The sequence below is a fragment of the Daldinia loculata genome, assembly GCF_022478755.1.
Source record: "Daldinia loculata strain CBS 113971 unplaced genomic scaffold F4817scaffold_64, whole genome shotgun sequence".
Lineage (NCBI taxonomy): Eukaryota > Fungi > Ascomycota > Sordariomycetes > Xylariales > Hypoxylaceae > Daldinia > Daldinia loculata.
Genome location: NW_026054918.1, coordinates 62,189 through 84,593, shown reverse-complemented (window position 1 = coordinate 84,593; position 22,405 = coordinate 62,189). Strand labels below are relative to the sequence as shown.

At 45.9% G+C, this 22,405-nt stretch overlaps 5 protein-coding genes and 1 non-coding gene across 6 annotated transcripts; 3 read left to right on the top strand and 3 right to left on the bottom strand.

Moving 5' to 3' along the window:
• Positions 1–546: 546 nt before the first annotated feature.
• F4817DRAFT_361406 (uncharacterized protein) lies at positions 547–1,761 on the top strand (the record flags this gene model as incomplete). The annotated part of the gene is made up of 2 exons (XM_049306400.1): positions 547–1,486; positions 1,706–1,761. The coding sequence occupies 2 exons, from the start codon at positions 547–549 to the stop codon at positions 1,759–1,761; spliced, it is 996 nt and encodes a 331-aa protein (XP_049155289.1).
• A 540-nt stretch (positions 1,762–2,301) lies between these two features.
• On the top strand, positions 2,302–2,375 carry F4817DRAFT_t141. Its single transcript has one exon. It is a non-coding gene; the product is annotated as a tRNA-Asn (tRNA).
• A 597-nt stretch (positions 2,376–2,972) lies between these two features.
• F4817DRAFT_349370 (uncharacterized protein) lies at positions 2,973–5,723 on the top strand. The gene is made up of 7 exons (XM_049304819.1): positions 2,973–3,374; positions 3,434–3,493; positions 3,577–3,641; positions 3,713–4,493; positions 4,563–4,673; positions 4,725–5,002; positions 5,076–5,723. The coding sequence occupies exons 1-7, from the start codon at positions 3,249–3,251 to the stop codon at positions 5,158–5,160; spliced, it is 1,506 nt and encodes a 501-aa protein (XP_049155288.1). The 5' UTR covers positions 2,973–3,248; the 3' UTR covers positions 5,161–5,723.
• A 4,459-nt stretch (positions 5,724–10,182) lies between these two features.
• Positions 10,183–12,594, bottom strand: F4817DRAFT_249865 (ferric reductase NAD binding domain-containing protein). Its single transcript, XM_049299150.1, has 4 exons — positions 12,023–12,594; positions 11,817–11,969; positions 10,886–11,763; positions 10,183–10,824 (listed from the first exon to the last, which is right to left on the bottom strand). Exons 1-4 carry the CDS (start codon positions 12,286–12,288, stop codon positions 10,310–10,312), a joined length of 1,812 nt encoding a protein of 603 aa, XP_049155287.1. The 5' UTR covers positions 12,289–12,594; the 3' UTR covers positions 10,183–10,309.
• A 4,291-nt stretch (positions 12,595–16,885) lies between these two features.
• Positions 16,886–18,811, bottom strand: F4817DRAFT_249813 (uncharacterized protein). The gene has a single exon (XM_049299149.1). It carries the CDS (start codon positions 18,718–18,720, stop codon positions 17,119–17,121), a length of 1,602 nt encoding a protein of 533 aa, XP_049155286.1. The 5' UTR covers positions 18,721–18,811; the 3' UTR covers positions 16,886–17,118.
• Positions 18,812–21,060: 2,249 nt separating this feature from the next.
• F4817DRAFT_249784 (RTA1 like protein-domain-containing protein) lies at positions 21,061–22,405 on the bottom strand. The gene is made up of 3 exons (XM_049299148.1): positions 21,846–22,405; positions 21,618–21,792; positions 21,061–21,553 (listed from the first exon to the last, which is right to left on the bottom strand). Exons 1-3 carry the CDS (start codon positions 22,305–22,307, stop codon positions 21,171–21,173), a joined length of 1,020 nt encoding a protein of 339 aa, XP_049155285.1. The 5' UTR covers positions 22,308–22,405; the 3' UTR covers positions 21,061–21,170.

The window sequence follows — 22,405 nt, the reverse complement described above, 5'->3', positions numbered from 1 at the left end:
GAGATGTACCTATATATGTTGGAAGCGATGTCGATATCCCGACGAGAACAGAAGGTATTAAATATGCCATACGCTCGTCTTGTCATTGTAGTTTTCATGCTAACCTACGTTTTATAAGTTCAACGCGTAAAAGGATAGAGCTAAAGCAAAGCTCGTTAGATTGTAAAAAGTGACAGTGTAGAAAACCTAGGTAGTAAATGACTCAGTATCTCTTCATCTTTTGATAGGAATGTTTACTACCTCATTGAAATTTTATCATATCAACAAGAAAACACCTGAGTCACTGATATATCTCTTAGGGAGTCAGCAATGCCCACTTTAGCGGCAGTTTGTTCGGGAATCGCCAGTTGTCCTGGCGACTGGCAATTGCTATAGGCGTGGGCAGCTGTTGGTCATGAGCAAGGCCATAACTTATTTCAGATCTTCAAGACAAGGGTCCCTCAATTGAAACCCTGCAATAATCAAACCCTCGAATCTTGTTTCAAGGGTACATACCTAATATCCTTCCATCGTCAAAGGCAGTTTCCGAGCGGACTGAAATCAATCATGGAGGACTCCATTGGAGCAATACAGACCTTCCCGCAATTCCGGCGTCTACCACCTGAAATTCGTTGGATGATATGGACCTACTGCTTACCGTGCCGCGTTGTCCAAATGCACGACTCGGCCCATCAAAGGTTTCAGTCAAGCCGCTTTCAGAAACGGATACGTACAGCACCAGCCATGTCCGCCAAACCTCCGCTGATCGCCCAGGTCTGCCGAGAGTCGCGTGCCTTTGCCCAGATGCATGGACGTGTGGAGAAAACGGCATTCTGGAATACGCCTGTGTGGTTTAACCGGAGCACTGATACGATACATATCGACGAGGACAGCTATCGTAAATTCGGGCGTCGTGAAGACGACGATGGCGAGGACGTCGAGCCGGGATTGCAGGAACTTGTCGAGTATAGCGACATCCCATTGAGTGTCAGCAGAAGCATATTCCTCGGGTTCGACCCCATACACCCCAAAGGCAGTGATTTTGCTCGGTGGGCACTTCAACGCGTCATTGAGCGAGGGGAGTGCACTGTGCTTCTAACCAGTACCTCAGTCCACTTGAATTACCAAGATGCTTGTGCTTCAGGCCTCTTCGGACATTTCGCCGAGGAGACCCCTGCCTTCGTCGACATCAACGACGCTAGACAAGTCAAGGCGCTGTCTGCTGTCTGTGACATGGCACCTATGAGGAAGGGATCGACTCGGAATTGGGATGTACTACAAGTATATGAGCAGATTTCGAATGGGTACATGAATCACTACATCACTTGTTTCCTCCAGTGCGTGCGGACCATGTGGCTCAAGGAGAACAACGCCCTCCGAGATACCTTCATCCCGTGGAAGTTCGGTTGCGGACGAGAAGATAAGCCGTCCTACAAGAAGATATTGGAACAGCTCCCACGGTTCACTTTTGTAGTCGCAGTTCACTTCCACAAGTCGAAAGATAAGCGTTACAACAGTTCAAAGCATCAGGAGAAATCGATTGCTTTCTTTAATCGCTTACGGGAAGAGTAGCGGTAACGCTGGGGGTATTAGATGGCGGGGGGGGGAAGCAAGATCTTTTTAATTTGGGATTGAGAAGCTGGCTCGGATTTTAATAGTGTGTTTATGTACACATGCATCTATACATCTGAGGGAATTGAGAATGGGAATTAGACGGTATTCCTAGTTACGTCAAGAATCTTCACTTTACAGATACATACCCTCTCGGATCGCGCCAAATAGAGAGATGGCTATTATCATCTAGGACAGTGGATTTCAAGGATGCTTATATATCTATGATATAGCCATATTGTAGTAATGATGTTTTAAGAGTCTAGATTAAATAAAACGGACGGTTCATTTTTTCTCTATAATAAGTTGACTTTGGCTTTTGACATAAGAGAGTGGTGTTTTATGGATGGTTAACGTAATTATTGCCTTGCGCTCTTAGTTTAGACATCAAGGCTCATGGAGATGAAAACGTGGGATTGGGTAACTTTTATAACAGGTACCTACGTTGTCTGTTTTCGATGAGGACATGAATTTACACATTTCCAAATAATATAATCGCTTTTGTCACCCTATCTATTGTAAGAGTATCTTTTCATTAAAGGAGAGAAATGCATCTAAAAAAATACCCGGGTATTATTCGGGCACCCCACATAGACAGCGCACTGACCTTTATAAGTCAAAATTACAAGCTGGTTTGTCACAAGCAAGATCTGGGATTCATCCCTAATCATGCGGACTCGCTGAGCCAATCAGCGGGTTTCCCAAAGTCCATCCTCCGTGGCGCAATTGGCTAGCGCGTCTGACTGTTAATCAGGAGGTTGAAAGTTCGAGCCTTTCCGGGGGAGTTGGGTTTACTTTTTGATTTTTAACATAACATTTTTACTCTCATTATCGACAAAATTTTATTCCATTCTGTTATTCATTTTGATTCTTTACACCCAATGTTTAATACTTGTCCAAATATTGACAGAGGCTATTTTGACTAAGCAAGACTAGGAAACGCTGAACACAGCTTTGAATGAGTAAATAAGTTTACATGATATATGCCAATTGAAATATACGTATATTTGATCCTCGAATTAATGTTCTTGCTTGTGGTGGCGCCTTCAGTGCGCGATCACAATCTCGCAAGGAACTTTACAATACCTTCACCTCATCTACCTACTCCTTTATCAGGTAGGTAGCTTCAAAATCTGTTAAAAGTAAGCTGCTTCGGCGTTTTGATGGTGAATATTTGATTGCGTCTACGAGGATATTCAAACGTCGACTCTACGTTTTAACGTCTCCCCTTTATATGCAAGGGCCTTACAGGGGTCAGGGATTTATTCATACCAATATTCAATACCAAGTGCCTTTAAATTCTAGTTAAGTTAGAATTTCTGTTTAACTTGGAATTCCTTATTGGCTTTATTACCTTCATACATTGTATATCTCTCATAGATGTAAAATAGAGGTGGCACGAAACTCATGTCCACATAACCGCCGAGGTCTCGTACAACCTGCAGCCTGCTTCTTTAAATGATCTGGGCCAATGAGACTTCGAGATGCTCATGCAAGATGCCCGCGCCACGAACCTCAGCTCATGCAGTTGGACATTGGAAAATATCAACCTAATTATGGGGCGCGCCCAATATAAGTAGTTACATACCCCTGAGTCTCAGGATGACATTGCTTGCGTTTGCATTGAACTGTAGCCCTCGAGGCATAGCTATGCCAATATGGAGTGGTTTCCTGATTCCGATCCATTTATAGCTCCTAATCATCTCGACTCATTCGACTACGAATTGGAAGTTCGTACCAAGGGTCAACAATGCAGAGTTATCCAGAACTGGGGATTGGATGCGGTGGGTGAACTAGTAATAAAGACTAGTTACAAGTAAAAAAGTTCTAATCTTTGGAATAGGTTCAAGATGCTGAGATAATTGATTTACCGGACCATCAAAGCTGGGAAAATTGGATACAGGTACAACTATACCAATTCTAGCATTCAAATCGGCTCTATTTTCTATACTTCATTTGCTTTTTGGCTCATCTTTGATTGACTAGACTTTGGACTTCATTCGGGACGACTTCATCGTAGACAAGTTACCTAAAAATGGTTTTGTAATACTGTAGGTTCTTATTTCCCATGCCTTCGAAGAACGCTATCTGATAGGGACTTACACATATTGAGATAATGCAGCTGTATTCCCCGAGCGGAAGATATAAAACTCACAGATAGTGCTGTCCTTTCGGCATACACAGATATTCCTTTGGACAAGGATTCTTCGGAAAGTTGGCAGAAAGTAGTTAAAGCATTTCACCTGCCCGCCCATTTTCCAATGCTCGCGGTAAGAAAACAGACGTCATTAACCTCCGTAGCTCGCACGTACAAGTTTCCAGAGGGCCCAGAGAAAATTTGGATGCACACTGCGGTCGTAAATCCGGATTCTGATGAAGAGTCCTTTGCTATGGCTGCAACTCATTTCGAGAAGCAGAGCCTGACACTGGCTGTTATGTTCTGCTGTTCGGATGAGCAAATCAGAAGGATACAAGGGCTCGTAAACATTCATCAGGATGCAATAGGACATCCCCTTCTCATGTTGAGCATCTACGTTGAGTTGCAGTACGATCGTCTTTGTACCATGATTAGTAAAAGGCACTGGCAATATGATACTCTCATGGGAGAGAAGGCTTTTCAAGAAGCTAAGGAAGTAAAGGATCGTTTCAGCTGGGAAACTATCCATAAGGTTAGGTCGACCCGAGAAGCCATCCGGAAGGCTGAGGAAGAAGTCGAGGCCACGAAACTCCAGTTATCCAAGGCTCTTTCGGATTTGCAGATGCTGAAGACTCTCAAAGATGAACCTTCGACGAGAATGACGGAGATAATTTCGGAGCGATTTAACGATATAATTATGATGCTCAATGGCCAAAGTTCTAAATGTCGAATCCTTGTTGAGGACATTTCGTTCGCTACAGATATAGTAAGTTGTCATCTCAATACCCCAGCAAGAGTCGTGTATGTTGTAGCCCCTTTACTTATAAGTTTATAGATGAGGAGTGAATTATCAAGGCAAGAAGCCCAGACCAGCACCGAGAATTCAAAATTTGCTACTGGTATCGCTTTCGTGGCTATGATCTATCTTCCCCTGTCGACAACGGCGGTAGGTTCTTAGAAATGAATCCTACTATACAGCTTCTGACAAATATAATAGACCATATTCGCTATGCCCATTTTTCAATGGTCTAACGACTGGAGAGACTTACGGTATCGACCAGTAGATAGTGGTAATACGTCTGACTCAGGAGGCCCTAGCGACGCAACGATGTCGCCGGTAGTCTCTGGCTATATCTGGCTCTACATTTCGATCTCCGCTGCTTTGACCTTCATCACCTACTTTGGGCTGAAGTTCTACATGAAACTACGAAACAGCGAAGGTGGCATGTCTCTACTCCCATCGATTCCTGGCTTTCGAATTTCTCGGTTTACAAGGTACTAAATACCCGATTTTGCTACTTTCCACATCCAAAGCCTTGGTCAATAAGTTCTGATTATAGTGTAATAGGCTGTTTCAAAACAAGATTACTCCCTTCGTGGCTAGGAATGGCAAAAAAGGGAAATACAATGCCGGAAAGTCTCTTCCTCGGTGAACGAATAGATCTATCTTTTCTAGGTATTGCACCTCGAATAATTCGAACATGTCCCTGTCGCTATCCATGGAATCTGGCTTGGAACTTGTAGTACCACGTCACTGCAAGGAAACGCTTTGCCTCTAGAGCGGGGCGTTAACCTCTTGCCAGCTGACGAGCTCGCGTTCTTCGAGTCTAACCTTCCAATCTACTACAATATGCGATTACTCGACATTGTTAGTTCGGCCAATAATTGCCTTCATACATTGGATCCTAGATCAAATAATGAAGGTTGCCTTGTGCTCCAAGGGCCGGCATTTAAGAGTCACAATGGAAGAAAGGAGGATAGTCGAATCGACAGAAGAGTATGATAAGATATGAATACCTCCATACTACTTATATTAAAGCTGTTTAGATCTTGGTGAAGGTTGTTTGAAGAGCATTTAGAATAGGCTATCGGCGAGTAAGGAGAATTAGACTCCCTAGGGATCGTTTGCCAATTTATTACAATAGAGCCAATAATTAGAGACCCGTCCAGGCTCAGAGATTTATGAAGAGTGAGAATATATTTGAGTCCATACTCCCACTATCTTGCTTTATTCTTTACTTTAAATTCTTGTCCAGCCCATCGTCCCCCTTGCTTCAAGGATTAGATCGAGGCGTATGTCGGCTGTGTCTAAAAACCTCTTAATGATTGTAGAGTTTCTATCATATAGTCTTTGCCTAGAAGCCGTCCAACACATTGTATTTTCCAAGTCAGGTAGCAGCACTCTTGCAACATCGTATCATATAGGCCCTTTTAGCTTCACTTGAGGATAACTAATATACCCCTCACTAAATTGGGTTTTGCTTATACTTAGGTACCTAAACTATTTCTTGCTAATGCCGAGGTCGTTGCCATACATCAAAGCGCTTCTATTTTCAGTAATGCTTAGTCGAGCCTAGTGTTAGCATCCCCTTGCGCGTTACTAATGGATATTGTCTCTATTACTTGAGGTAAGTTGTGATTAGAGACTATGAGTGGTTTGGTATGTATCCCTCGTGCTCTAGAGTACGTTGTGTACACATGTCAATCTCATTAGAGCATGTAATGTAAAGCGAGTAGTAGAGCTATAATACGCTAGGTTCTCTATACTACGTCATTCTATCACTACCAAGTATCTTTCCTCCTCTACCATCCTAGAACCTGGTCAGTGAATACTTGGAGCAGGCTTTACAACGGAGTTAAAGGTCCGCTACCTTGTTGGGAGCCAGCCCTCAAATAAGAAGGCCCGTACCACTTGCCTTGAATTAAGACTATTAGTTAGCACCGATATATATTTATATTGACTATAAACTTTCATCTCAAAGCAGTTCCGGCGTCATCAAGTAATAATATTATAACTTATAGGCAAATTGATGTAAAGAGTTACAGTATCTAAATCCCAATTATCACTGTCATTGAAGTTATTTCTAGGGAATATAGAACATAGTAGTAATACTAGTCAAATTTTAAATTCAGCTACATAGAAGGGGAACGGTTGATCTTCTGGGAGGCCCAGGGGAAAAGAAAAAGAAAAGGTCAATGACTACCATGATAGCCACCACTTCTGTCTCAAGTCGCTGCATATCCGATAAAGTTATACAAGATGGATATTAGAAACTGCAATGCAGCCATCACCTATATCGTCACATAAAATAGTGGCGATTATCCCGCTTCAATAATCTTGGTGATAAAATATCGTTGGTGCAGAAGTTTAGACGCTCATCTAAGACATGCGTGCGGATGAAGCCCCGCGGCCCGCTTGAATCACCACCACCTTTATACATGAAACCTTCTTGATGTAAGTCTTAGACAAAAGTCCGCATGGCATGTATCATTCCTGTGTCTTCCCGAATTAAGAAGAGGGGTAAGCAACCTATAGACACACTATACTGGACACCATTATCTTTTGTCTATGATGCGTTCTATAGTGGCGAGCCAGCCACTTTAAGCTTAACTTCATATCAAGCATATAATTGATGCAGTAAAAGAATTACTAAGAGCTTTAGAAACCAAGACTTATCAGGTATTATCTATTACTCAATGCTATTTTTAATAATAGGGACCTAAAAAGCATTTCATAACGATACGTTGACTTACAAAACTAAAGAAAGTTACAATAAGGAATTAAATATCAATTCTACAAAGTCAGGTTCCGTTCTTCATAGGAATATACTTGAGAAATATATATGTTATTTTGTGTAAGTATTATTATATATTCCAGGATCGCTTGATAAGTAGATTATCTTGTCTACTACCTACTTATAGTCTAAAGAACTAATCCCTATAGCCCCTTAATTCCTAAAAGCACGAACACTCTGGGACGCGCACAGGGGTAAACTGCAACCCTCACAGCTCTACTTGAATTATATAACATTAGTATCAAATCCATAAGAATAAAAGACTAAAAAGGGAGAGATGAGCATCATCGCGATACTCCCAGTTGTGAATATATGAGAACCTAATTTCTCGAACTGCTGGTACAAATTCTGATCTGCGAAAACTATAATAAATCACTATACTCACAAGGTTTAAAGTTTTTTAGGAGTTTATCTAACAATGAAGAGCATTGCTTGATACGAAGCTGTCGCGACTCTATTCAGCATCGGGTTCAAAACCGACGATCTCCCGAATCGGCACGGGCGTGTCGGATATGGGAGTAAATGCCATTTATTTATTTCCGCCAACCAAGTGACACATCATCCACCACAGCCTCGATATCCATCTCTGCTCATTCACATACCCACACCGCATGGATTATTCCAATGGCGAAATACCAGCGTTCTTGGCCCGGCATCCACATGGAAGGGGTCTGACGCGGCCCTCTGACGAGCCCGGTGCGTAATTGTCGTACAAGCCATGCCAGCCAGATTGTATGTATGGAAGTCCTACTTACCTTAGTTGAGATAAGCGTCGGGGTTTGTCAGATCATGGAATCGAACGTGGCTTGCCAAGAGATCAAACCTCATGGGCCCCGGGACGAATCACGGCGCCGCGACTAACTGGGGATGAGTGATTTCGGAGCGTCTACGATGGTGTTCATCCTGGTCCCGCCCTGTGGGATACAGGCGCATCTGGCGGTAGAGCTCCGCTGACTAGGTGTTATCGAACGCATTAGGTAAGGTGTTCCAACGGTATAACACACTTGCGATGTGGATCGAATCGTGTCGTCGTCATCAAAATCTGCGCGCGGAAGTACGTAAGTGCACTTTGGGAGTGAGGCCTCCAAAGAGAGGGGTCAAAACGGAGCCATAAGATTTGGAATAGTCTACGGGATTGGGCCTAGTTATATGAAAAGTAAGGAATATTCCACCACGCACACTAATCTAGAAGAACCCGAAAATACGAAGTTGTGATATACAGCCGTCGAGGGGCTTGACAACATCTCAGAGTGCCGAGACACCCGGAGAAACAAAACCACGGCTTCGACGCCGCCATGTCTTCCAACGGCACCTTGAGCTTGCTGGAAACCCCATCGTAAGCCGTAGAACTTCGGGGCGCACAGGCCCCGGGGCCCGATCCCCAGACTGTTGCTGCAGGCGAATCCCTCGTCACACGCCGTCCGCGCAATCTACATAGGCTCAGCGAGGCTGGACGGGCCCGTGCCGATAGGTGCGTTGCGGCCGTCGTGGGGATATAAGATTCTCATGTAAGCACACCCGCGTCATCAACATATCTAGTGATATGTGTGCTGTGCGGACTAGGTACCTAGTCAGCCCCTGGGAACACCCTCTTTTCCAACGGTATTTGCACACGCACGCTCCGGTTCCTGCTACAAATCCGGATAGGCCCGCGCTGGGATGGCGATCCTGTCAGCCGCCTAACGCAGAGGATTCGCCGGTGAGTCAATGACAGGTCGGGGCCAAGCCCGGATTGGGTATGACAGAAGGGCAGAATACCTAGAATAAACAGACTTATCCATCGACGAGGAAAAATTTTCGCAATCCTCTTTATTTGGCCGCGTTACGTGTGCCGGCGTAAGGGCGCAAGATCGCACTATTTGGTTTGTTACCGAGATGCCGGGAAGAGTCAGGCCTCGTCATGGGCGTCGAGGGCTGTTACCAAAAACGGCCGTGAATCGCTGGGCTCGCCGTAAGAAGGATAGGTATACCCTTATTTAACGCCGACACGGCGTGCAGGGCAGAACGTGCATGGGACCAGGCAAGTACCGGTATTGGGACTGTCTCGTCTTGTCTTGTCTTGTCTGCCCGTGCTGTACCATGCAGCCGGCCGGCCAGCCACTGACAAGCGAACGTCCCCCACGCTCATGCTCGTCATTACCTACCTATGGTAGGCCTTCACATTTATATGCATACGTCCCGAACACAGCCGTTTGCAGCCCTGATTGGACGAAGCGATAATATAATGTTTATGCTTGTATAGGTGCAACGAACCTACCCTGCGGCTCGCCGACTAGGTTAGGTAGGTAGGTAAGGTAGCCATAGTAGACTTGGCGGGCAAGTAGCCAAGGTACCCTTGAAGAATGATCACCGATTGATACAACGCAATCTGATACTGCAACAACATCCACGGCTCTTGTTATCAAAAGACCGGGATCAAGTGTCTAGTTTCCTAATCAGACGTGAGCTGTGTAATCCATTGGTAATGGGGAGCGGCCCGACTGGTGGTTTAAAAGTTGCGCCGGGGTCGTAAGAGACTTTACCAATGAGGCATGTAAAAAATGCGCAGCGATGGATACTCAGTTGCAGATCGCTGACGTGCTAATGTGTGCTCCACAGATTGTGGGATGGGAAAAGCCCATCCCCGGCGATGATCACGGCTGGATTCACGACTGCATCGGGCCTTCGAAACATGTCGGACTTCCTGTTCATGGTGCTAAGTTGCTAGACTGCAGTGGCAAGTGTCCCGTAGATATAGAGAACATATTGGAGTAAATTTAGAATATTTGTAACCGTGATAAGAGACACATGACGTGCCTATGTCTATGTAGATCGATAATCGTAGTACGAATTCCAAAAACGCCTCCTTAGTTCCTAGCTGATAGCTGGTGTAAGGTGATATATCCAATAGCGCCGTCTACATAAAAAAACGCATAGATGACAATAGATCATCATAGGTATCCCATAGATAGGTACGTAATAAAAAAGGAAAATCCCTAACTCGTGATACTTGCAAACAGATCGCAAATCACCAACCAAATTGCTCGCAGTGAACCTCAACTGCAGGTCCATCAACTCTGATATAGCTAGCTCCAATGTCGCGGACTATCTTAGTCAAGCTGCTAGGTCCACAAGCAGCGATTAGAACTCGTTGATCTTTGTCTAGAGACTCTACTGCGGCTCTGATCTCGGCCGCCGTGTCTGGCCGACCATGAATAATAGGAAACATCGTCGTGCTTGTAGCCGCCGAAGGAATCTCCATATGTCGCATTGCATCCATATCCTTTTCATCTTTGTCGGACTCGTACCGAGTAGCGGCTGAAGAACCGGGGACGCTGATGGCAGAATGGTCAGCGCCCCTTTCGAGAGTCGACGGTTTTATGTCTGCAGAGGTAACCGATGTTGAACGTCGTTCCATGGAGTCGTCTCGGTTAATAGACGATGTAGGTGCGAATTCTGTAAGATGCAGCTTAAGAGCAACTTTCGGAGCGTGAACGTGGCTGCTGAGGTTTTGAAGATGTTGCGTAAACCACGTTAGGTTTTCTAGATACGAATTAGTATGCTTCTAATCTCGAAAAACTTATCATTAAGTGTGATCACCTACCATGACCTTTAACAGCCCAGATGAAGTCAATCCGCTGTCTGGAATTCTCAGACATTCGTGCCAGCATATCAGCTGCCATTCCGAATGTGAACGTCGCGCCAGAGCCGCCTGCGACCAATACGACTCTATCGAAATCCATAGGATCGGGTAGTGTGCCGTAGGGACCTTCCACCGAGACCTTAAGACGTGCTCCAGGGTTGTTCAGTGCGTACTTATGGAGAGTCCTAGTGAAGCCGCTATATGTGTTGATAATGAGCTCCATGGGCTCGCTAGCGACAATTGTAAAAGGGTGAGTTTCGAAGGCGCGCATTCGCGGTAGCCAGACGTAGCAGTGCTTCCCAGGCCGAGCGCGTAGGAGAGGCTTCTTGAGCACTATTCTAGTACCACCATTCGGAAGAGGGTAGACAGTGGCTTCGTTGTTGATACTGTTATACACAAGTCGACAGAACCGAATGAGGCGATCGGCAAACCATAACGCACCAATAATTACGGTCGCGTACAATGTCTTGTCGGGGTTGAAATTGGGACGGTGTAGACCCATAGTGACAACAATAACAATAAAGAGGGCCAAGTGTGCAATATAAAAGAGCTCATAGTGAAAGTGCCTTAATATCATACCAGCGAGAACGGTGAAGAGCAGAGCAAATCCAAGGATAATACCAGCAGTGACGATATCAAGTTGGAGGACGTAAATGCTTCCTGCGTTGAAAAAGTAGGCCGTGTATATACAGCCATGCAAGATGGTGTATACCAATGTGGTGTATCCGGCAATTTGGTGTAAGCCGTTGAGTCGTTCATAAGAATAAGCCGTAAAAATCGCCAAAGGTGTGTTCTTCAGTGCGAGAAAGACTACCAAGACCATATTTCCGCTTGCCATCCTAACATATCACACATTAGCGCGGCAAATGGAAGTGGTAGTATAAGAGCTCACCAGCCGAACCGGGCACATAAATCGGTAGGCATGCTGTAATCGACATTATAGAAGCTAAAAAGGACATTAAGAGCTACATAGGCGGTCACTACGGCGGCATGTCCGATAGAGGTAAAGCCAGGTAGGCTTTGTATAAATATCCTCCTAGAAACTCTAAGGAAATACTAGGTTAGAATGCGTCCATCTCTTGCGACAGGCATGCTCACCTTGCTATAGCAATGAAAGGTTGAAATATCGGGTTACGAGACCAGCCGAGTCTGACAGTTATTAAACGAAGCCAGTGAGCAATGATGAAGACGCCAATAAGGGAACTTAGTCCGGCTGCGTAGTATACCAAGACTTTTGCGTTCCTAACTTGTCGTTCCTCTAGGTATTCATAGAATGCCGCTTCTTCGGCGGCGGCGGCAGCAGCAGCAGCGGTAGAAGATTCAGAAGCAGCCGCTGACGTCGTCCCGTATGTTGGCGAACTCATGGTTGCAAAGGTGATGATGACTTCGAAATAATGAGACGATGTGTTGAGCCTACGATCAGAACCCCTAAGAAACGAACGAGGAGGATAGGTCTTATAAAACAACAATGGTATAGTGTGCTATCAGTAGTATACACGAGTACGCGTCTCTGTTGAGGCACACCTTTGTTGGACGTAGGTAGATCGGGACCGAGTGGAGAGCTGTTGATCTGATATCAGAGTCTTCAAAGGATGAGGCGGATCAGCTAATAGGTCACCTTAGGGGCGGACGTAATCTATCAACTATTCTCAACGCAATCTTTCTTGGCTCGGAGGAAAAGTTGAACGGGCGTAGCCCGAGTTAAATCATGGCAGCTCTCAGTCTTGTCGGAGTCGAATAACTTGGCGAAGCACATGTCCGTGTGGCCATGGTCTTCCATGGTCGTTAGAGAATACGCTTAACTGGATCTCTATGCCCAAAGAGGAAGTACCATATAGGACGCGGGATTGCTTCATCCATCAGCGAGAGCCATGATTAACAACTCTACATGCATGCATACGGTATCAGACAGGGGCTAGATGGCTTCACCGGCAGTGGTGAGCTAGCCCTGCTCCTGGTAGCGAGGAAGTTACATTTTGGAGTGAAGGAGATACAGTGCTACATTTGGATGTATAGCAGCAAGCCTCTTACGAAGTGTGATTCGTGGGAGTGACTAAGGTATGCAGACGTATGTGGACGTGTGTGGACGGAGCGAGGTTACGCTTATGAAGCCGAAGTGACATGGCTACTTGCATTTCTAGGTCCAGGTCGGCGGAGCTATGGACTAGGATTAATAAGATATTATAGTACTGTTCGGGGGAAATAGAAGAAAGAATACATATGTGGGATATGTGGATATGTGGGCTGATGTTCTGGACCCTTAGAATAGTCGTGTTTGGTTTGACGGGTTGACGTAGTGAAGGAGGGTGAAGATGGTGAAGAAGATGATGAAGGTGAGGGTGAGTGTAACACTCAGAAATATTTGGTACCGGCTGTCAGGGATCTAGGGTGTTACCTACAGGCTGCATAAGGTAGGGTTGTAGGCTAGCAGCAGGGGCCTTAATTAAAAGCTATTGGATGTAGGTTTAGTGCCCAAGTTAGTGGACCGCAACAACCAATGCCCCGTTCCGTACCCCGAATAGAGGAAGTACCTAGGTACTCCAGGTACTCTAATGCTTTGCAGCCCTAGCGGACTTTGCTGCGATTCGTCCCATTCCCTGATTTCTTTCCCTTTTCAACCTTCTGTTTTCTCCTTGGTAACCCTACGATAACCTTGTTCGTAATCCCAAACCAGCTATACTACTGTCGGAAGTTAATGATAATATGGATAAATTCATCGGTTTTATGAACCTTGTCGAAGTCCCGGACGATTCCCAACCGTCAACAAGTTTTTATCCCGATTAGGACATGAATTAGTAATTCTCTACCTACGAAGTCCTGAGGGTTTTCCGTGCGAGGATCGACGCCCCTTATCTATGAATGTCTCCTAGATATCCACGCCGCAGATGTTTTGTGATCCTGCCGTTGAACACCATGGAATCCGTCCGAATCCTAGGTGAACGACATCCTATTACCGACTTGGACTTTCGGGTGCTAGGGTGTACGCCCATGAGTTACGACGAGAAGGATTGTACTCATTTGTGGTGTACGCTGTCTTTGTCACGGTGCCTGGTTCCTTGAACACCACAGAAAACCTTGATGTCAAGCCCAGGGAATTGAAAAAATCCGCGATTCTTCATCCTGGCTGAGTCTACTTCTAAGACGGATGTGTCACTACCAAATTCATCTCCCAAGCCGCGAATCCAGGGGTCGGGTTGCGTTGCTTCGTAGCCCGATTTACCATCATGGTAACAGTTATCTATGCTTATCCAGAGGCGAGATGTCATCGCTGGCTTAATCAACATACATGATCGCGGACCCTTAACACTTGGCATTCTCCACGCGTCATTCTGATTACCGGGTCTCTGGTATTTAAGAATTCCGGTGCGTTACCCTTAGGTCAGCATCAAGCATGTCTTTAGGTAGGAAAATGCTTTGCTCAGCTGTGCCATTTGCTTCCCTTACATCTTCAGAAATCATGGAGATTTGTCAGACGGGTCGAGACCATGTCAGCGACTTGTCAGCATGTGAAAGACCACGTCCTATATCGTTATCAAATTTGTTCCACCTACCTCATTGCGACTAATCTAATGATAAAGCTTTAAGAAGCGCTCGTTATCCCTACGGCGGCTAAAATATTCCGACTAGCCAACAAAGACTGCGTACGTTATAGTGGAGAGAAACTATCCTACTGGCCCAAGAAGCGATCTTTACTTACTTAATGACCGGAACATGACCTAGCAATTAAAAACGGCCAATGTAACAGTAGCAGCTTAGTTTTCAACTTTATCGCGGTCAAGCTTCAGTCCTCCACAGTCAAGCCGGATAACACAACAAGCCCCCGGCTATGACATGCTCGCCGTTTCCACTACGAACCAATAGCTATCTCACCGACAAGCTCAATTAGGCAGTCAGTATCAAAAAGAAAGAAACGAATAATCTAATCTGCTGCAGGCCCGAAAGGGACCAGGCGAGGGACTGATTGTAGCAAGATGTCCTACAGCTTGCTTTATTAACCGTTTCAACCCGTACTCGTGGTTTCTTTGTCAGGGGTATTTTGCTTATCTTTTAGCTCGACCTTAGCTCTGGATCGAGTACGTTCGTCTTCTATAAGAGGATTGATCCTACAGGCCATGAGGCTCTTTGTACTTGAAGAGTGCCGTGTAGCATGCCGGATCTATCTGACCGATCTCTCCGACAATCCAGATCGGGACAAGATGAGTCCTTTCGCATGCCTACTCGGTTTTGATATCTAACCCAAGTTTTTTACCAATCAATTATAACTGATGATTTCACATTAGGCCAGTTCTGTAATTATATGTATTCAGCAATGGCACCGTAAAGCAGGACCGATATATTCACGTTTAACTGGCATGATACTTCTCACTCTTCCGTATTAATGGTCTTCAGGAAGTCTTCGAATCTTTTTACTAGATCGGATCTTCGCTCAAGAGCAGGATACAAGTCTAAACAAGGACCGCTACAACCAATGACGAGGCTAACCAAGTATATAATTAACCTAGTCGCTTACCTTTTACCTGATGTATAGGTATTTTCGTCGAGCGAGCAATTCTACCGCCTGTGACCCAAATCTCTGGAGGGGAAAACACATTCAATTCAATCCGTGCCATTGGGTTGCGCAGTTGATTCGATAATAATCTTCGGCAATCCCTTCACCTAGACAATAACATGATATGCAAAGGTCAGCCTCACTAAACTCAATATGACAATTAATTCACATGTTCTCTCCCATAATAACCGTCAGCTTAATGGTATCGGTACATTGGCGTGGCGCCAAGTTTCTTCGGGATACCCCAACGTCCAATTATCCTAATTATCTACAGCATCCCTCGGCGTGAGAATCGCCTACGCATTCGCAGAAATTAATTTGCAGTGATAGCTCGCAGGTTGCATTGGCATCTCACAAGGAACATCCCACCGTATTCTGCCGGGCGAAAATCTGGGGAAACCATGGAGACACTCTATTCCTAAGTGTCTCCCCGGATTAATAAACCTTGCAGCTATATGAGAGTCCTCAGAGACTTCTTTTGATGTCGTGCGATCTGCGGTAGTTGCAGCGGTAGCCGGCATGCCTGCAATATCAAGCTCAACTGTACTTCTCACGATAATTAAATGGCGTTCCATACTCCCGGTCGAAAACAACCCCCTACTATCGGGATCTCTTGGCTATGCGACGTTTACATAAGCGCTTGAGCTTGTTCAGACGAAGTCTACCCAGGCACATTGTCAATACGAGTCAGGCCGAGACGGAATCCAGGAGATTCTGGACGCTGCTGTTCAACAAGGAAGCATTCGCGCTCAGTTTCCCTCATGCATCCCCGGATGCATAACGTGACAACACTGCTGTGACCCTATTTTATTCCGGTCCTTCAACTACGGAGTGATGTTCCGCTATCGAAAACATCATGCCCTTTCAGTCCGTGCATAGCTAACTCGAAGTTGGCTAACCACTTATTCTAGATATGCAGGTACATGAGGGGTAAAATTCCGTTGAGTGAACCGAAATATACAAGGAAATTCGAGGGGGTAACAATAAAGCTCCGCAACTATACTGGCACCCTTTGTCATGGGTTCGCGATCCTTGTCTTTCAAAGGTCTCTTTGCCTCTAGGCTTTCTCTCGGAACAAGCTCGAGTTACGTCGTAGATATTTTGCTGGCGAGCTTTCCCCGCATCATCAATACGGCCGCTGCAAATCGATCTTGCAGGACTCCAGAAAACTCCGACTAGATCAGCGCTACGTCAATGAGAGAGCTACGAGAGCGTCCGAGGTAATCAGCATATAGTGGCCGGGAACGGCCCGAAGTGGAACATTCGTATAGGGATGGCGGAGAAGCGCGGCCTCACGACGGTGTCCAAGTTTTCATCCTAAAATACACGATATATGTAGGTGCGAAATTGTAAGTTTTACAAGAAATATTCCGCTAATGCATTAACTAAACAATCATCTACTAACTAAAACAGAACTTACGAGTAAACAATTGAAACATGGTGAAGATCCCTATACACAGACGCTTAGGCAGTTTACTGGATAACCCCCTTTCCCCCTTTCCCCCTTTCCCCCGGCCCTACTCTTAGTGTCACTCGGCCGTTCTATAGTATATTGGCAGTTGCTCGCTCCGGATTAAGCCCGCGATATAGGGACTATTGTCAGAGATGGTAGCGAGGACAACTTTGAAGACGCGATGTTTGCAGATTATTCGCGCGACTCTGCAGCCACCGGCGTTAGCCTCATAAGACTGGGCAGGGATAAGCATTCCCGAGACGCAGTCGTGATGGCTTCTCGAGTCGGCTGGTCAGGACATTCGACGGCGATCAGGTTCAACCTTTCTCCACATTCGAACATCTTCCCAACTAATTCGCGGCGATGCGCCCGGTACATCTGCGTCTCTGCTGCGACCCGCTTATTGATCTCGATGTCATTGAATATATTGTACTCCATACGTATCTCCATGTCGATCTGCTCGTCCGGCTTGGCCATCTCAAGCTTCATGTTTAGGGTGTCGTTCCTAATCACCTGCGTCATTAGCTCCGTCCCTAACATCTGCTTCTCAGCCAGGAGCTTGAGACCCCAGAGCCGGGCGCCGAGCCGTTGTTGAGGTTGCTCCCTAATCTGCTCCTCGAGGTTGTCGAGAGCCTCTCCCGCAGATCGGACGGTGTCGTCGTCGTAACCGAGACTATGGTAAAAGGCGACGACTCGTTGCTTCAGCTTGCCCATCGATTCTCTTACTTCACCCACGGCGTTGTAGAACTCCAAGAGATTGTTCCTGTCGGCAACCTGGGCCATCCATCGATCAAGGAGCTCTTTGCTCTCTTCTTTCAATTCTTCGTCTTTCTCCTTCGCCTCCTTGAGCTCTCGAAGTATCTTCATAGTGTCGAACTCAGCAGATGGGGCAGGCGCGGTGCTCGGTGTTGCCTTATTCTTGTCATTTTCACTGTCCTCGAGCCTACGCTTTAGCTCAGCGATCGTCTTCTCGAGGTTCCTGTTGTCATTTCTAACAGCTCGTTCCCTTCTCCGTATTGCCCTCGCCTCTTCCTCGAGCTGTTCGATCTTTTCCTCTCGATCCCGGAGGTTTCTGTAGCAAACATTTAGCTCGGATGTTTGCCTGTCGTATTTATCTTGGAGATTTTTCTCGCGGTCCTGGCTTTCTTTAAGCTGGGTCTTTAGTTGGTCGTTCTCCTCGCCGAGCTTCTTGAGTTTTTCTTCGGCCTTGGTAAGATCATCTTGCAGCGTTGAAACTTCTTGCTCCAGTTTTTCGATCTGGGCTTTAAGTTTGTCGATGTCCTCGCTGGCCACTTGAGCGTCCTTTAGCCTTTCAAACTCTTCTAGGAGTTCCGCGATTTTCCCGTTAGCCTCCTGTCTCCGTTGTTTCATTTCAACGGATTTCTGGGCAACAAACTGGATAACCCCTTCATTCTGAGCTACGAGACGGTTGAACCAAGCGATCGGAACAGTGGCCTTCCCGACGAGCTGCGCTTTTGCGCCTTCCAGCCATTCACCGGCACGAATTTGTCGGATCCTTGCCTTCATGTTTTCGCGCTCTTCGTCGGTCGCTTTTCGACCGACTGCCTCCTCCCAGTCAGTGACTGCTCTCTCGGCCTCTTCTTCGATATCCCCCTCGATACCATCTTCGTCGGCGAGGACACCCTTCTTCTCTTTCTTCTCGTAATAAGCCTTGATGGCATGATTGTTAGAAGGGTCGAAGCCGGGGTCGGGCAAGGAGAACCCACTAAGAGTACTGTCAGACGATAGTTGCGCGACGGCGCTTGAAGGGCCTGTAGATTCGGTTTCCGCCATCTTGTTTATGTTTAAATAAAATGGTAAGTGTATGAGTAAAAGTTAGTAATCGGACAGTCGAAGATTACAGATAATCAAGCTTGTTAGAGCAGTAGTTCTTATTGTTAAGCAGAAGGTTGACGATCTGGAATCTGTGTGAGATGATGAAGGCAAAATCGAAAGCTCTAGGTTCTACATCCATATTATATACTTTTCTTCTTACAACTAGATTTCCTATAGAATATAGAAGGGTTTCCCACACTGGAACCTGTACACAATGAAGCCATTTTCAAAATTGAAGAAAGCGTTGTGAAACAGAATCATTGCTATCATCTCGAAGATGCCTGTAATTTGATTGTATTGAACCGGGGCTTTGTGGAAGGCTAAGCGAATGTTCTATAGACAAAGGGTATTGTGTCGAACATTGAAGCTTCCTAAAGAAAAAAAGGGTATAGGACAATGAATTGTTACTTGTAGGGCAGTGCCAGGAAGACCCGGTCGGAGCAAGATGAAGACACTGGTCGTCTTAAGCCTGGCTATCGTAAGGTTTGGAACCTACACTCTAAGAGATTGAAAATATGTGAAGCGTGTATAGTATTTTTCTTTCTTAACAACTGTATACCCTTTCCTACTAACTGTACGCGAATACTAACCCCTAAATTATTATTCCCGAGTACATTTGAAAGTATATCACGCCCGCCTTTAACTCCTAGAGTAGTGCTTCTCATACCTATTATGCTTAACACTTTAGGGACCGATCATATACGCTTCCAAGATACCTCTTAATAATCTTACTAATTAATACGAGGCGACGATAGGAACGCAGTGCAAATAGTCAGCTCGGTACCAAGCTGATTCGGTTTAGAACGATATCATATTGCTGACTTGAGAGTATATATAATTCTACGCAATGCCCTCGACTTTGGATGGATACTCTATACCCCATACGTAGCGAGCGCAGCGCCAACAAAGCGGAAAAGGGGTAAATGCTCTAAAGCATTGGCCAGTTTGTTTGACTAACGAATATATATATAAAATTTCACACTCCGCATGTCTGGGTATATATACCTATCTAGGAGCCTTAGTTCTGTTGCCCAAGTAGAGGCTTCGGAAAATGATAGAACTTTCAACATGCCGACGTTGATAAGGGTGTGCCACTCAATATTATAAGCGCTGTCGATTTGCGTTTAAATCATCCTATGGCATACATACATACTCCGGCGAACTGCCCCCTGTTACTAGGACTATAGTGGCGCTCGTCGAAGATAATAGGCGCATCTTCCCACGCAAGGGATAGAACTCGTTGCACCCCTCAGGTAGGTCACTGGCTAATTACAAGAACTCCTTTGCCGGCGAATATTCCTAGATCAATAGTTACCCGCCAGTCATGAGATACTCGCTATGCCTAACAATCCAACATTGGTACTTCTGTGCGTAGGTAGATGGCCTTTACCCCTATTCTGCCCCCCTCCCCCATCGGTAAGATCATAGAACGTCCTCGATCATAAACGCCGACCAGCGTTCCGGGACCCCATACCGCTTAGCGAGTACGGAAGTGACCCTTCTTCTTAGCGTTAGGATGCAAATTAATAATGACCCTAGCAATATTCACCCTCGATCGATCTGTTCCACTCTCTTTGTCCGGTAAGCGCCATATATACAAGCAGGTGTCCAGGGAGACCAATAGGAGCACCCGACTTACAGAGCAGGCAAGGAACGGGCACTACTAACCCGAGCCGGTGGTTGGCTCATCCCGGCGCTGACAGCAGGGCCGGGACCGAGGGTTGGGACAGAGAAGATTTTGCGGTGGGCTAGTTTATCAGAGACGAGGTGATTACACAGTGTAGCTCTTGGCGTGATAGCTTGAGTGCGTTATTTGGTACGTACGTATTACTGTCTCTTATGTATTATATTGTTAGCGTCGTGCTTGCAGGTTTGAACTCTTCCTAAAAGAGGTACCTGTATTAGACCCTGAATTATGGCCAAGTAAAAATCAAGGAATGCGGACATGTCACGCAGGCCTTATCAAGGAACGGTGTAAACATCTTCATAGCATGGAGAATAGTAGTTAATTCAGATTCCACTGTGCTAGAAGTCGCTCAAGACACAATAATAATATGGTTCAAAAGAAGGTAAATAAACCCACAACGCAAACTCATCCCAAAGTGACGACCTTGCGCTCCGCTAAAAATATATATCCTCAACGCCGGGATCCACGCCTACGTAACGCAGGAATAAGCAACTTTAAATGAGTGACGCCCCAGTACTCCTAAGGCCAACCCCCTACTATATCCAAATGAAGGGTATATGAGAATAATAGAAAATGTTCATCGAAAAGCCACCACAGCTGGCCTGACAGGTAGCGGTTGAGAACGCTACATGCTACTTAGATAACCCTCCTCCTGATACTGATAGATTTCCCACATGATACCCTATGTGATCTCCGAACCCGGTTCATATAACGCCCTCGTTTACCACAAGGCGTCACTGTCCACCATATTACTTGGAGGCGGCGGTGCTGACTTCCTTGGAGAATGACCTGGCGTAGAAGACTTGGTACTGATTCGGTTATAAGTCGGGCTGCTTCTGGTCGACGGCAAGTCGTACGGGGCTACTCGTATCGGTTGAAGTGGCGTTCTGGGGGATCTACGAGGTAGTGTCTGGGACCCCGAGTCCCGCAGAATTCGCCCCGGGAAGAATGCTAGCAAGATTAAAGTGGCGGGCAGTACCATCAACCCGTCGAGTACTAGTAGCAACGTTTCCGACTGCGCGATCGAACTGCCGAATCCCTCGGCAATCGCCACGATTCGATAGGCTGTTCGCAGGACGAGCAAGAGAATCGCAAATGTGAATGCTATGCGTTATTTGAAAGTTAGCCTACTAGGATTTCGTAGGCTGTAGTTATCGCTTTTCCTTACCGAACAAGAAGGCCTTGAAAGACCTGCTATTGTATATGCCGGCAAATTTGATATCCAACATATGGTGTCTCGTTTGCACGGCAATCGCGAACAGGATAGCATGACCAATGAAGATAACCAGGGTAATAAGTTGAATAACTAGTCCAGCGACGAGGACATGGGAGCCTATAGCAACCTATATAGAAGTTAGACTCATAGACCATGTCTAACACAAGTGTGAAAACCTACTTCTCCTATGTCATCTTGAATTGTCGAGACAAGCACTCCAACCAACTCGAGTACAAGAGATACAGCCGTGAGCACATAGAGTACGAATAAATACCAAACCGGCCTCCATGAGCGGAATTCTTCGCCGTAGATGGTAACGATTTGCGGCGCTATAAGGAATATACCGCCGCAGATGAACGTCGGGCCCGTGATAGTTCCGATCAAGAATAGAATGAAACCACTCCTATCGGTCGGGGTAGTGTGCAACAGGAGTCTACCGATATATCCCACCACTTCCAAGGCGAGTCCCGTCACTACCGCTGTAGCGAAAACAGAGCTCTTGTACTTGATCCCTAAGGCCAATGTGATGGGAATCAAAATAGCAAATAAGGCCAGGAAGATGGCACTTCCAGCGAGGAAAGGTTCGTATGTGAGAAAGATCCGCGAGCAGCGGCCCGAGACGCAATCCGTAGAACTAGCCATGTCGCATGTTACTTGTCGGCTCCAGCTGACGACAATTTGGAAGACGAGAAAGTCCTAACGGGGTGAACAAGTTTATAAGTCGGCTAGATCTCATACCG

What these genes read in the sequence shown, in the direction of transcription:
- F4817DRAFT_349370 (XM_049304819.1), top strand. Translation starts at nt 3,249, where the DNA reads ATGGAGTGGTTTCCTGATTCCGATCCATTTATAGCTCCTAATCATCTC. An exon ending in AAAAATGGTTTTGTAATACT is followed by an intron (nt 3,642 to 3,712) that starts GTAGGTTCTTAT and finishes GAGATAATGCAG; the next exon opens with CTGTATTCCCCGAGCGGAAG. An exon ending in TTCCCCTGTCGACAACGGCG is followed by an intron (nt 4,674 to 4,724) that starts GTAGGTTCTTAG and finishes CAAATATAATAG; the next exon opens with ACCATATTCGCTATGCCCAT.
- F4817DRAFT_249865 (XM_049299150.1), bottom strand. Translation starts at nt 12,288, where the DNA reads ATGAGTTCGCCAACATACGGGACGACGTCAGCGGCTGCTTCTGAATCT. An exon ending in CCTTTCATTGCTATAGCAAG is followed by an intron (nt 11,970 to 12,022) that starts GTGAGCATGCCT and finishes GTATTTCCTTAG; the next exon opens with AGTTTCTAGGAGGATATTTA. An exon ending in TTATGTGCCCGGTTCGGCTG is followed by an intron (nt 11,764 to 11,816) that starts GTGAGCTCTTAT and finishes GTGATATGTTAG; the next exon opens with GATGGCAAGCGGAAATATGG.
- F4817DRAFT_249813 (XM_049299149.1), bottom strand. Translation starts at nt 18,720, where the DNA reads ATGGCGGAAACCGAATCTACAGGCCCTTCAAGCGCCGTCGCGCAACTA.
- F4817DRAFT_249784 (XM_049299148.1), bottom strand. Translation starts at nt 22,307, where the DNA reads ATGGCTAGTTCTACGGATTGCGTCTCGGGCCGCTGCTCGCGGATCTTT. An exon ending in TTCAAGATGACATAGGAGAA is followed by an intron (nt 21,793 to 21,845) that starts GTAGGTTTTCAC and finishes ACTTCTATATAG; the next exon opens with GTTGCTATAGGCTCCCATGT. An exon ending in TTTCAAGGCCTTCTTGTTCG is followed by an intron (nt 21,554 to 21,617) that starts GTAAGGAAAAGC and finishes AATAACGCATAG; the next exon opens with CATTCACATTTGCGATTCTC.